The sequence below is a fragment of the Impatiens glandulifera genome, unplaced genomic scaffold, assembly GCF_907164915.1.
Source record: "Impatiens glandulifera unplaced genomic scaffold, dImpGla2.1, whole genome shotgun sequence".
Lineage (NCBI taxonomy): Eukaryota > Viridiplantae > Streptophyta > Magnoliopsida > Ericales > Balsaminaceae > Impatiens > Impatiens glandulifera.
This window is the reverse complement of record NW_025919730.1, coordinates 3,604-15,252: the sequence shown is the minus strand read 5'-3', so window position 1 is coordinate 15,252 and position 11,649 is coordinate 3,604. Positions and strand designations below refer to the sequence as shown.

General features: G+C 41.4%; 1 protein-coding gene across 1 annotated transcript; it reads right to left on the bottom strand.

Annotated features, from left to right (window-relative positions):
- Positions 1–333: 333 nt before the first annotated feature.
- Positions 334–2,925, bottom strand: LOC124918411 (splicing regulatory glutamine/lysine-rich protein 1-like). The gene is made up of 2 exons (XM_047458572.1): positions 2,340–2,925; positions 334–554 (listed from the first exon to the last, which is right to left on the bottom strand). The coding sequence occupies exons 1-2, from the start codon at positions 2,923–2,925 to the stop codon at positions 334–336; spliced, it is 807 nt and encodes a 268-aa protein (XP_047314528.1).
- Positions 2,926–11,649: the final 8,724 nt, after the last annotated feature.

Here is an 11,649-nt window from a genome sequence, read left to right as displayed (position 1 = left end):
AAACGTTCATTTGGGATGTCTTTGGTAGGTAGACATATGGCTTACAACTTCACTGGATTTCTTCCAAGCAGCCATGACATACTTAGATCTTTCATTTTCTTTGGTTATCGATTGAACTATCTCCTTGAGCTTCTCATTCTCATAGGATAGTTCAATCGGTTCATCGGTCTTAGTTCCACTTGATTCACTGGTTTGGAAGTTACTCCGTTGATCGGTATGGACATTCAGTCGGGTTGGTACAAGAGTAGACAGGTTCTTGAACTCAATGGCCATCTCATTGAGAGTAGTGACCAAATCTTCATTGGTAAACTCTTCAGAAGAAAAATAAAATACTTATTCCTCCTTAGCCATGAGACAAGGAAATTCGTCGTCATTAGTCTCTATGTCGGAATAAGCCCAATAGCTCCCACTGTCATCGGCTAATAATGCCTTCAGAATTTCTTTGCCTTCACCGGATTGCTGATATTCACCTCTCTGGTTGTTATCATCCGGTCTTCTGTCATTCGGTCTTCGGTCGTCTCTTCTTGGTCTTCTGCACTCCGACCTGTAGTGACCTAAAGAATTACAATTATAACATTTTGTTAGGATCGGGGACGCCCTTGGAGGACCGGGGTGTTTCCGGTTTCAGGAAGGGTGGCCTCTTACAACACACACAACACTTTTGGTGATAGTCCGGTTAGAGACTATAACCGTTCTCAGCACTTCGCAAACTGTCACAAACTCTTGAACTGGGTTCAAGGGCGGAAATGTATGTTTCAGTCTGAAGCAACGTATGCGACTTAGATGATGTTTAGAAGGAGTCGGTTTTAGAGATATGAGTGGACCGGTTTAAGGAGTAAGATTGATTTTGGTTAGGTTAAGTGAGTAAGCAACAAAATGAAGGAAAATGACACGAGACAAGATTTTTTATGGATGTTCGGAGCAAACCCTCCTACGTCACCCCTTCTTCTCAGGTTATGAGAAGGATCTCCACTAACTTTCAAAGTTAAAACAATTACTATGCCGTTCGAGCCCAACTCGCTACTCGCCGGTTACACCAACTCACTCTTGATGTAATACACAACACAAATACACACAGAAAGCTTCCGGTTTATAACACACCGGTTTTGGATCGTAAGATTTTATCTCTCTAAGATTTTTGTAACTTATCGCTTGCTTTTGTATATGTTCGTATTCCGCTCAGATGCAATTAATGAGGTCTCTTCATCTTCCTTTTATAGTAGATGAGATCCCAACGGTCACTTTCTTCTCTCACCGTGGGATTGGTTGATCCATCATCAAGCCGGTGCAGGAGGGTTACTTGCACGTTTCACCTTCCTCAACACTTGGCAAGCATTCAAGGATTCCTCAAGAAAATGTGACGTTGCCGGTTTGCAGATTCGGACACGTGTCAGGCATGCACCTTCCGGTTGTCAACATCGGATCAGTACATCATCATTGCTTTTCTCGCATGCTTCCGATCGGATCTTATCTTCTTTTATTCCTTCAAGACACGTCTATTTCGTCATCATACGTCATCTCTGCAGATTGTAGTGGCCGGTTTGTTTCGTACATAATATACTCCGGCTGGAATGTGAACTTTGTCTTTGCTGGCCGGTCTCTTAAGAGAGTAAAAACCGGTTTCTCTGATCTTGACTTGATCACTTGGAACTGATTTTCTTTGAAGTGTTTCAGCAATCGGTTCATGAGGCTCCAGCCGGTTTATACTGTTTAGTTTTTCTAGCCGGTTCCAAAAATTAACTTTACTTAATTTTTCTTATCAATTTCTCCCTTTTTGATTATTTAGAATAAATATTCAAAACATGTAATGTATGGCCGGTTTAAAAATTAACTTTCTTAATTTTTCTTATCAATTTCTCCCTTTTTGATTATTTAGAATAAAGTTCAAAACTTGTAATGTATGGCCGGTTTGAAAATTAACTTTCTTAATTTTTCTTATCAATTTCTCACTTTTTGATTATTTAGAATAAATATTCAAAACTTATAATGTATGGCCGGTTTGAAAAATCTGTTTTAGCAATATCTCCCATTTGAGTATTTTTAAGAAAATTTTCAAAAAACATGTGTTTGAGTTTTTCAAAAGATATGTAAATATTGATAAATCCAAAACATGATAAAACAACTGAGTTCTGAAACCAAGTAAAACATAAATTGTTCTTAAGGAAAGAGAAGTAAACTAAGGCTTGGATAGTCCCCCTTTTCAAGTTCTTTTTCCAGTCGCCTTAGTTTTTCCTCTTCCCTTGCCTTCCATTCCCTGGCTCTTCTTGCAGCGTCAATTTGCAATCCGGCCCACACACTTGAGATGCCGGGAGTTCTTTTGCCGAATCCAAAACCGGTACAGACTGGTTGTGGTGGTCGAGACGGTTGAGCAACAGTCGGTCTGGAGCTTGGAGTTGCGGTTGAACTTTCGTTGGCCCTCTTTTTACGCCGGTTGAGTTCGTCGATGTCCTCTTCTTCTTCTTCATCAAGAGGTTGTACGTTCATCCCGACTGTTTCGATCACTCTTTGACTGTTTTGTTCTGCTCGCTTCATCACCTCTGCAACCGCTTTCCTCTTGTTCTTGTTTCTTGTCTTCATAGCTTGCGAGGGTTGAGCCGATATGGGTTCATGAATAGCAGCTTGTTCTTCCTCATTACACTTCTGGGCAAGCTCATGATCTTTGTCTTTAAATTCCTTTCTTGACCGTTCCTTTTCCCTTTCTTCGTCTTTTAGTTTCTTTGCGGTTTCGGCGTCAGAATTGATTTGCTCTTGAGTTTTGCTTACTTGAAGTTTGGACAACTCCCTAATTTGAATAGCCATGGCCTGCAACATATCGACTAAGGGAGCGGTTGCGGTTTGAACGGATTCTGCGATCAAAGATTTGACGGAGGTTTGCACAGCTTCATCTATCATGGATCTGATCGAGGTTTGAAGGGTGTTGGCCATTTCGGTTTGAACGGACCCCCGGATGGTATTCGACAGGTTGGCTTCAGTCGTTGCAATCTTCTCGTCGGTTGCGGTGCTGTAGTTCCCAAGACACGACTCAAGTGTTTCGATCACCACCTTCTTTAACTGCTCAAATTCCGGAGCCTTATCATTTTGAGGAGGATCTCATCCCCGGTTTTCTGCTGTCCTGGAAGTCACCCCGGCAGCAAAGAAGGGTTTGCTTTGATATAAGTCGGCATTGATTAATTGGTGTCTGCAGTTGCTTCTCCATTGTGCATCGAGCCGGTAGGATTTTTAAGGATCTTTTCCCGTACTGGATGAAACCGTTCAGTCATTCTTACTTCAATCGGAGTTAACGCTGCTCCTTCTGCTTCCTTCAATGCGTCTTCTACTGCTTGTAACCGAGCGTATTCGAGAATTACCGCGGTTTTGCTGAATGCGGGTTGGATAAGGTTGGTGTTTGCCAGTTTGAGGGTCGTTTCTTCCAATTCTAAGAGTTTCTCCCAGTCTTTGTTACCGCTCATCTCTGGGATCATATCTGTCAGCTTTGTCTCACAACGAAGCTGCACCTATAGAAGGTATGGTGATATCAGATCATTGGCATCTCTATTCATGTCCCAAATGAGTCCATCAAACATTTCCTCCTCTTCTTCTGCGGAGAAAGTGACCTTGCCTTCGGTTATGATCTCGGGTTGGGAGTCGGTTTGCAGAACACATTTTCCCTTGTTAACCTGAACTAGCCCTTCAGGTAGGATTGTTCAAGCAGCTGGCCCATCTTGGGCCGATTGGGTCGTTGTATTATTTGGAGCAGACTTGTTTCCTGCGGAACCGGATGGTTCCTGTTCTTCAGTATTACCCTCCTGAGCCGGAGGGGTGATGTTCACGGTTTTGGCCGTTTCTTCGACCAGTTGAATTTCACTTTGATCGGGTATCTCACCCTGATCAGCTGACTTAAGACGACTTGACACATCGTCTTCGGTTTCCCTAGCAATATTTTGGACTACGTCCACAATGACTTCTGAGGTGTTTAAGCCTACGTCGGCTATTACCTCGTCGATCTTCTTGCTTGGTGATTTGGAGTTTTTAGAGTGAATACTTACCTCTGCTGCCTCCTTTAATGCTGACTCGGTTTCGTGGCTCCCCGAGGGTTCGGTTTGCCTTGGTGATTGAGAGTCAACAGAGATGGGGCGCACGGTGTTGATGAGAATGGGCTGGAAGACGTCTCCGGTTCTCTTCGGTGTTTTGTCCGAGGAAAGGGTTTTCTCGGAGTCAGCCGGTTTGCTGGAGCTCTTCTTTGCAGAAGACTTCTTTCTTCCCTTCTTCTCTTGTGAGGCTTCGGCTTGAACCTCCTTCCACTTCGGTTTTTCTTGCTTGGAACACTCTTCAGCCGGAGCGGAAGAACTGGTCCCTTTTGAAGACTTCGTTCTGGAAGACTTCGGCTGAACCGCTTTTTCGGTCTTCTCACTCATTGACTCGGAGTTGAGAATGTTGTTGGGTGGGAGCGGTTCACCTTCACCAAGTTCTATCTTAAGGAACTTGAGAATTTTGACGATCTACATTGCGAAGGCTTGAACTCGGCCATCCTTCTGTATCACCATTTCACAGAATTCTTCGAAGAAGACAGCTCCCCAATCTATCTTGTCACCGCGGACAATAGTCATCATCATCTTAAGTTTAAGTTTGGTCAGGTTATCGAAGTTACCTCCTCTACCCTGAATTGAACGAGAGATGATGTTCAGCAACCACCTGAACTTCGTTTCAGTTTGTTCTTCCGGCTTGAGTGAATCACCAGTTCCTGATCTTTAGATTATATCACCAACCGGACCGCATTAGACTCTGCATCGGTTAGGTCGGTCTTGAAGTCCAAGCCGGTGTTAGGCAAACCGAGGGCTTCAGAGAGCAGCTCCTCCGTGATAAGAACTTCTTTGTCGTTGACAGTGGCGGAGACTTTTCTCTTCGTCAAAGTCGTCGTCGCCAGAAACTCCATAACCGCCGTCGGATACACGACGAACGGACCAGACAAGAACGCTTCCAACCCTGAATCTCTTAGAGATTGAAGCACAGCCTTGTGTTTATCCCCAGCGTGTTCGTCGATGTCGTTGAAATCGACCTGCAACATCCATTGAAAGTGTGCTTTAACTAGATCCATGGTATATTTGTGAAGAAAAGATGAAGAACAGCGATGATCGGAAGTTAGAAAGCCTTTGAAGATTTGAGAGTTTTAGAGAGAGAAAGCGTATGTATCGAATGAACTGATTTGAACCGTCTTCTGAACGGTTGGAAGACGAACCGTCACTTGATAGTGTTTTGGCGCCAATTTCCCTACAAAAGTTACTGCAGTAACTTTCGGCGGTAAATGCGGAGAAAACAATGGGCGGTAAATTTTGTGCGGTAAAACCGTGGGCGGTAAGTTTTTCAAACTTTTCATTTTGCTTGAGATTCCGGTTTACTAGAAGCGTTGTTAACCGGAAGTTTCGTTTAACATGGAGTCTTATGTTTATTCAACTTGAAACCGGAAAGAGAGATATGGAAAGAAAAACGGGAGACTTTAAAATTAGAAACTTTTATAAATGAGTCTGAAATATGATGTTAAGCGGTTTTTGGTCGTACAGCAAAATGACCAAAAACCGGAAAGAAATACAAATAACTTAGTTTAGATCGACCCAATCCCCTTCCACCATTCTGTCAAACCACTTGGTCACGGTATTGTTGGGTGTACGTTCCTCAATCCTCGATATCCATCTATCTAGCATGGATAGAGATATAGTGTTGGCTGGTCCGACTGGAACACCGGGTCCAAGGTTGCGGCGCTGAGCCTTCAGAAATAGAGTGACTTGGGGAGCGAAACTGGTCCTTCCCCTTGAAGCGGTTATTAGCAGCTTCAAGTTGTTGAAGAGGTAGGTTGCCCAGTTGAGATGAGTTGCGGATGATGGCTATCATGATGTCAAAAGCCTCCTGGTTGTAGTTCTTGTTTGGCAATCGGCCCATGATAGACCGCTGAACTATGTCGTGAAAGAGTTGGTAGTGAGGAGCCAATCTTTCTTTCTTCTCGTGGTCTTTGACCGGTATGATGGAAGAGGAGAAGATATGGGTGAAGTCTTCCTTAGCCGGAAAGAATGGCGTTGGAAAGTCAGAGAAACCTTCGGTTGGAAGGTGGAAAAAGGCGGCAAATTGATCTTCGGTAAGCCGAAGAAATTGTCCGTCAATGATGGTCCGGATGCTACCATCGTCTAGAATATGCCCATTGTTGAAGAACTCGCATACTTCCTCTACGAGGATGGTGTTTGAGCCTTCAAGGAATCCCTGAAGCCCCGATTCTATGATCGGTTGGAAAATGTAGTCCTGATACCGACTGTCTTTTACATCTTCGAAGTTGACGATGAGAGTATTTCTCAGTTCAGCAGACATTTTTGAGGAAGAGTGAGAATGAGAAATCGACAGGAGTTCTTTTTGAATTCTCAGGCGTTTTAGAGAGAAGGATGAAGGAGGCGTGTTTTTGAAGATGCAGGATTGAGTCCCTTTTTATAGCTTGAGCGGTTGGATGCATTTAATGAGGATATTTTGAAAAATCAGACCGTTTATGTCTGGTCATAAATGTTTTGTAAATTTTCAAGAGGATAAGGGCATGTCTAGTCAAATCGGATCAATCATGCCTCTTGGAAAGTGGAGATTTCTGTTTTCAAGAGTGATTCGATTCAATTTGATACGGCGCATTAAATGTTTATCATTTATGATTTTAGACTTGAATGGAAGAAAATGATCTTTATTAATTCATGGTACAAAACTGGTAGTACAACAAAATTACCGGTTTTGGGAAAGGAAAAGAAAGATAGATAGGTTAAACATTTGATGACTCGGCCGCATGATTCTTCTTTGCCTTAACTGCTTCCCATCGGTCGATCAGCTCTTGCACTCTCTCCTTGGTGAGCACATGTTTTGGATGGAGAGTTACGAAGGTTCCGGAGTGGATGTCCAGACTGGCACAAAAACCGCTCAGCTGAGGAGCGTAGCCGGTTTTGTTTGAAATGAGCATCTTTTTCAGGTTGCTGAAGATGATCCAGGACCAATTAACCGGTGTCCCAACCGTAACAGCGATCATCATCTCGAAAATCCTTTGGGTGTAGTAATAGCTTTTCTTTTTGCCCAAGATGGACTTTCCCAGAATCTCACAAAGAAGCTTGTACTTGTGAGAGAGTTGGCTTTTAGCACCCCAGGGTCTAACCGGGATGTTAGAGTTGGAGAACCGATGACACATTTCTTCCATGGTCATCGGAGAGTAGGTTAAATCGGTTACCCCTTCAGTGGACAAACCGCAATATTCAGCGAAATCCGTCTCGCTGAATAGAAATGATTGACCGTAAACTTGTGCAACGATTATGTCTCGATGCACCTCCTTTGCGGTCTGGAAGAATTCTTCCACTACTAGAGAGTCGAGAATGAATCTGTTCTCGAGAAATCCTCTTAGCCCGTTTCTTTCAACGGCTAAGAACATTTCTCTAACCTCATGATCTTCGTATTGGTAGATTGAGTTGAAATCAGCCAATAGAATTTTCTTTGCTAGAGAGTTGGAGTTCATGTTCTTGAGAGAGTTTTGAACTAAGACAGTTTTTGTGAATAGTGATTTTGTGAAGATTTGTGAAGGTTTAAGGGTGGTTTATATAGCCAGGGGTTCGGCTAGATTAGTAGGTTAATCATGCTCGATGATGTCATCAATTAGTTAATAGGCTTTAACTTGTTGAAGTGTATAATGTTTATTTCCAAAGCAAAACTAATTATTACAAAGATATTCATGATGACAAAAAACTGTTGACAAGATGTAAGTCTCCCTCTCTTGATAATGGACACGTGTCGTCATCTCGATTGCGGTAGACTGTTTTTATTTATTACAGGCTTCATTTTTCAAGTTATGCATGAAAACTCAGTTAGTTATCCCAGATTAACCGGAAAAGTTCATTCCATTAAAACCAGAGAGCATTTGTACTAAGCGGTTTTCCATGACCGGTTTTAGTTGGATATTTTGTTCCGATTGTGAAGAAATGTTGAGTCACGTCAACATTTGTTCAACTTTGGATTGAGTATATCCACTTCAACCAGGTTATTTTAACCGTGTAGTAAGTATACACGTGATTTGACATCATGAAGTAATCAGGCATAACCGGAGACTTCCTCCCGGTTAGCATTCTTGAATTTTCAAGGGCCTATTTGAATATGGTTTGAGAAGCGAGAGCTCTCCCTGAACACATATCCCGGTTTTTTTTTTTAGTGTTACGTATGTAAGCAATATGCATGCATAATCATGATATATGTTGATTAACATTAGTGATTCCCAGAATATTTCTAAAGTGAGAAAACTTAGCTTCCTGTAGCGGTTTTGTGAAAATGTCCGCTACTTGTTGCTCGGTCGAGACGTATTTCAACCGGATGTGTTTCTCCTAAACGTGCTCTCGTATGAAATGGTGTCTTATATCAATATGTTTTGTTCTTGAGTGCAGCACCGGATTTTATGTAATCGCTATTGCGCTGGTGTTGTCACAGAATATTGGAGATTCCTTGGCTTTTATGCCGAAGTCCCTTAGTTGTTGGATCCAGAGGAGTTGTGCACAATAGCTTCCGGCTGCTATGTACTCTGCCTCTGCGGTTGATGTTGCAACTGAGGTCTGTTTCTTGCTGCTCCAGGAACTAACCAGTCACCTAGGAACTGGAAGGTTCTACTTGTACTCTTTCTATCGATCTTGCATCCTGCGTAATCAGCGTTTGAGTAGCTTATGAGATTGAAACTTGAGTCTTTCGGATACCAAAGTCCCACTTCTTGAGTTCCCTTCAAATATTTTAAAATTCTTTTGGCCGCAGTATAATGTGATTGCTTTGGATTGGCTTGGAATCTTCCGCATACCCCAACCGCAAACAAAATGTCAGGTCGGCTGGCTGTTAGATAAAGCAATGATTCAATCATTCCTCGATATGCTGTGATGTCAACGGCTTGACCATCCTCATCTTTGTCTAGTTTTACGGAAGGACTCATTGGCGTAGCCGCTTCAGCGCATGTATCCATTCCAAATTTCTTCAATAGTTCTGTTGTATACTTTGGTTGTCTTATGAAGGTTCCGGCTTCAATCTGCTTAACCTGAAGTCCTAGGAAGAAACTCAGTTCTCCCATCATACTCATTTGAAATCTGTCAGTTATCATCTTTGAAAACTTATCACATAACTTTAGATCGGTTGATCCGAAAATAATATCATCGACATAAATTTGAATGAGTAATATTTGTTCATTTCTCTCAAATTTGAAAAGGGTTTTGTCAACTGAACCTATTGTGAACTTGTGATCAAATAAGAATTGTGTTAATGTATCGTACCAAGCTCTTGGAGCTTGTTTCAAACCGTAAAGGGCTTTGTTTAGCCGGTAAACATGATTTTCGTGTTCTGGATTTTTGAAACCTGGAGGTTGATTAACATATACCTCTTCATTTACTTTACCATTTAGAAAAGCACTTTTAACATCCATTTGAAAAACTTTGAAATTTTTTAAAAGCTGCATATGCTAAAAATATTCTAATGGCCTCAAGTCTAGCTACAGGGGCAAATGATTCTTCAAAATCAACGCCTTCTTCCTGTTTATAGCCTTGAGCCACTAACCGGGCTTTGTTCCTCGTAACTAAACCGTTTTCATTGAGTTTATTTCTGAATACCCATCGTATTCCTATAACCGATTTATTTTTCGGTCTAGGGACTAGGTACCAGACTTTATTTCTCTCAAACTCGTTTAATTCCTCTTGCATTGCTAGTATCCAATCGGGATCTGACAATGCTTCATCCACCTTTTTCGGCTCAATTTGTGATATGAAAGCTGAGTTTTCATAGTGTTCCAAATTTTGTTGCCTAGTTCGGACGGGTGAGGATATGTTACCTATTACTAGTTCAAGAGGATGATTTTAGTTCCTTTTGAGGTTTATCCGAGACGTGTCTATCAAGCTTTCGGTTGGCTGATCAAGGTTAGACTGATCGGTAGGTTGAACAAAGTCAGACTGACCGATTTCTTCAGTAGAAACTGAAGAGTCAACTTTCTGCGGTAAGGCAGCTTGAACAGGCTGAGGTTCAGCATTAACCGCTTGGTCATTGACAAATCGTCTAAAAACCGGAACCTCGTCTACATCATCAGAATAGATATTGAAGTTTTCCATTCTGTTGTGAAGGTCGAAGGGTAATGCAGTGTTTCGTTCAACCGATTCATCGAAAACGACGTGGGCGGTTTCTTCAACTGTTAAAGTCCTAGTATTGTATATCCTGTAGGTTTTACTTACAGCTGAATATCCCAACATTATTCCCTCATCGGATTTAGCATCAAAAGCGGTCAAGTAATTCTTGCCGTTATTATGAACAAAACATTTCCTACCAAAGATTCGAAAATACCGTATGCTTGGAATTCGATCATAGTATATTTCAAAAGGGGTTTTGGAAAAGCGTTTAGTTACTAAAGATCTGTTTTGTGTATAGCATGCGGTGTTGATAGCTTCAGCCCAAAACTTTTGAGCAATACCCGAATCAGCTATCATTGACCTTGCGGCTTCCTTGAGAGTTCGATTTCTTCTCTCAGCCAGGCCGTTTTGTTGAGAAGTTCTGGCACTAGACAACTCGTGTCTAATACCGGAATCATCAAGAAAAGTTGTTAAATTGCTGTTTATGAACTCAGTCCTCTATCACTTCTGATTTTGTTTACTCGAATAGATTTTTCATTTTGTATTCTTAAAATCAGTTTGATCAGTGTTGGAGTTGCTTGATTTTTAGAAGCTAGAAATGTTACCCAATTAAATTTAGAATAGTCATCGATAACTACCATAGTATAATGCATGCCTCCTAAACTAGTTACTTTAACCGGGCCAAACAAATCCATATGCAAAATTTCTAAACACCGTTCAGATTGATAGTTTCCTTTACTTTTAAAAGATGACTTTATTTGTTTTCCCATTTGACACGCAGCACATACTTTGTCTTTTGAAAACTTAACACTTGGAAAATCGTGAACTAGTTCTTTGGAACATATGAAGTTAATTGTTTTAAAATTCAAGTGGTTTAGCCGTTTATGCCAAAGCCAGTTTGGATCATTTCCGGCTATCATGCACACAAGTTTTTCAAAATCGGTTTTCCAATTAACTTTGTAAATATTTCCCATTCGGTTACCGGTTAAAAGGATATCATTTTCTTGATTCTTAACTAAACATGCGTTTTTATGAAATTCAACTTTCTAACCCACATCACACATTTGACTTATACTCAACAAATTAAAACGCAGTTCTTCTACCAGTAATACATTATTTATGGATAGGTTACCATGGACAATCTTACCCTTGCCCACGGTTTTACCTTTCGAGTTGTCACCGAAAGTTATGATTGCTCCGGTTTCATACTTGATGTCGGTTAGTAGCTCTTCGTTGCTGGTCATATGTCTTGAACATCCGTTGTCCAGATACCATTCCGAATTCTTTAGCCGGTTGCTTCTCCTAACCTGCAAAAGAAAATTATTTACAGCTTTTTGGTACCCACATTCAGTTGGGTCCATGGTTGATTAGTCCCTTTGGGATCCAGACTTGAATGAGTCGGATCACTTTCCCGGTATCTGTTCTTATAATATTTGGCAAAACTTTTTGACTGTTGCTTAAGAATGCCTTATGTTGTGATGAGTTTCTTTGAGATCGAGATTTGTTTGTTTTGTTTTGTTTCCGGTTG

Excerpts from the sequence above, each read along its gene's own strand:
- LOC124918411 (XM_047458572.1), bottom strand. The coding sequence starts at position 2,925 with ATGGCCAACACCCTTCAAACCTCGATCAGATCCATGATAGATGAAGCT. Across the intron at positions 555-2,339 it reads TCGACCACCACAACCAGTCT|GTCACTACAGGTCGGAGTGC; the intron begins GTACCGGTTTTG and ends GTAATTCTTTAG.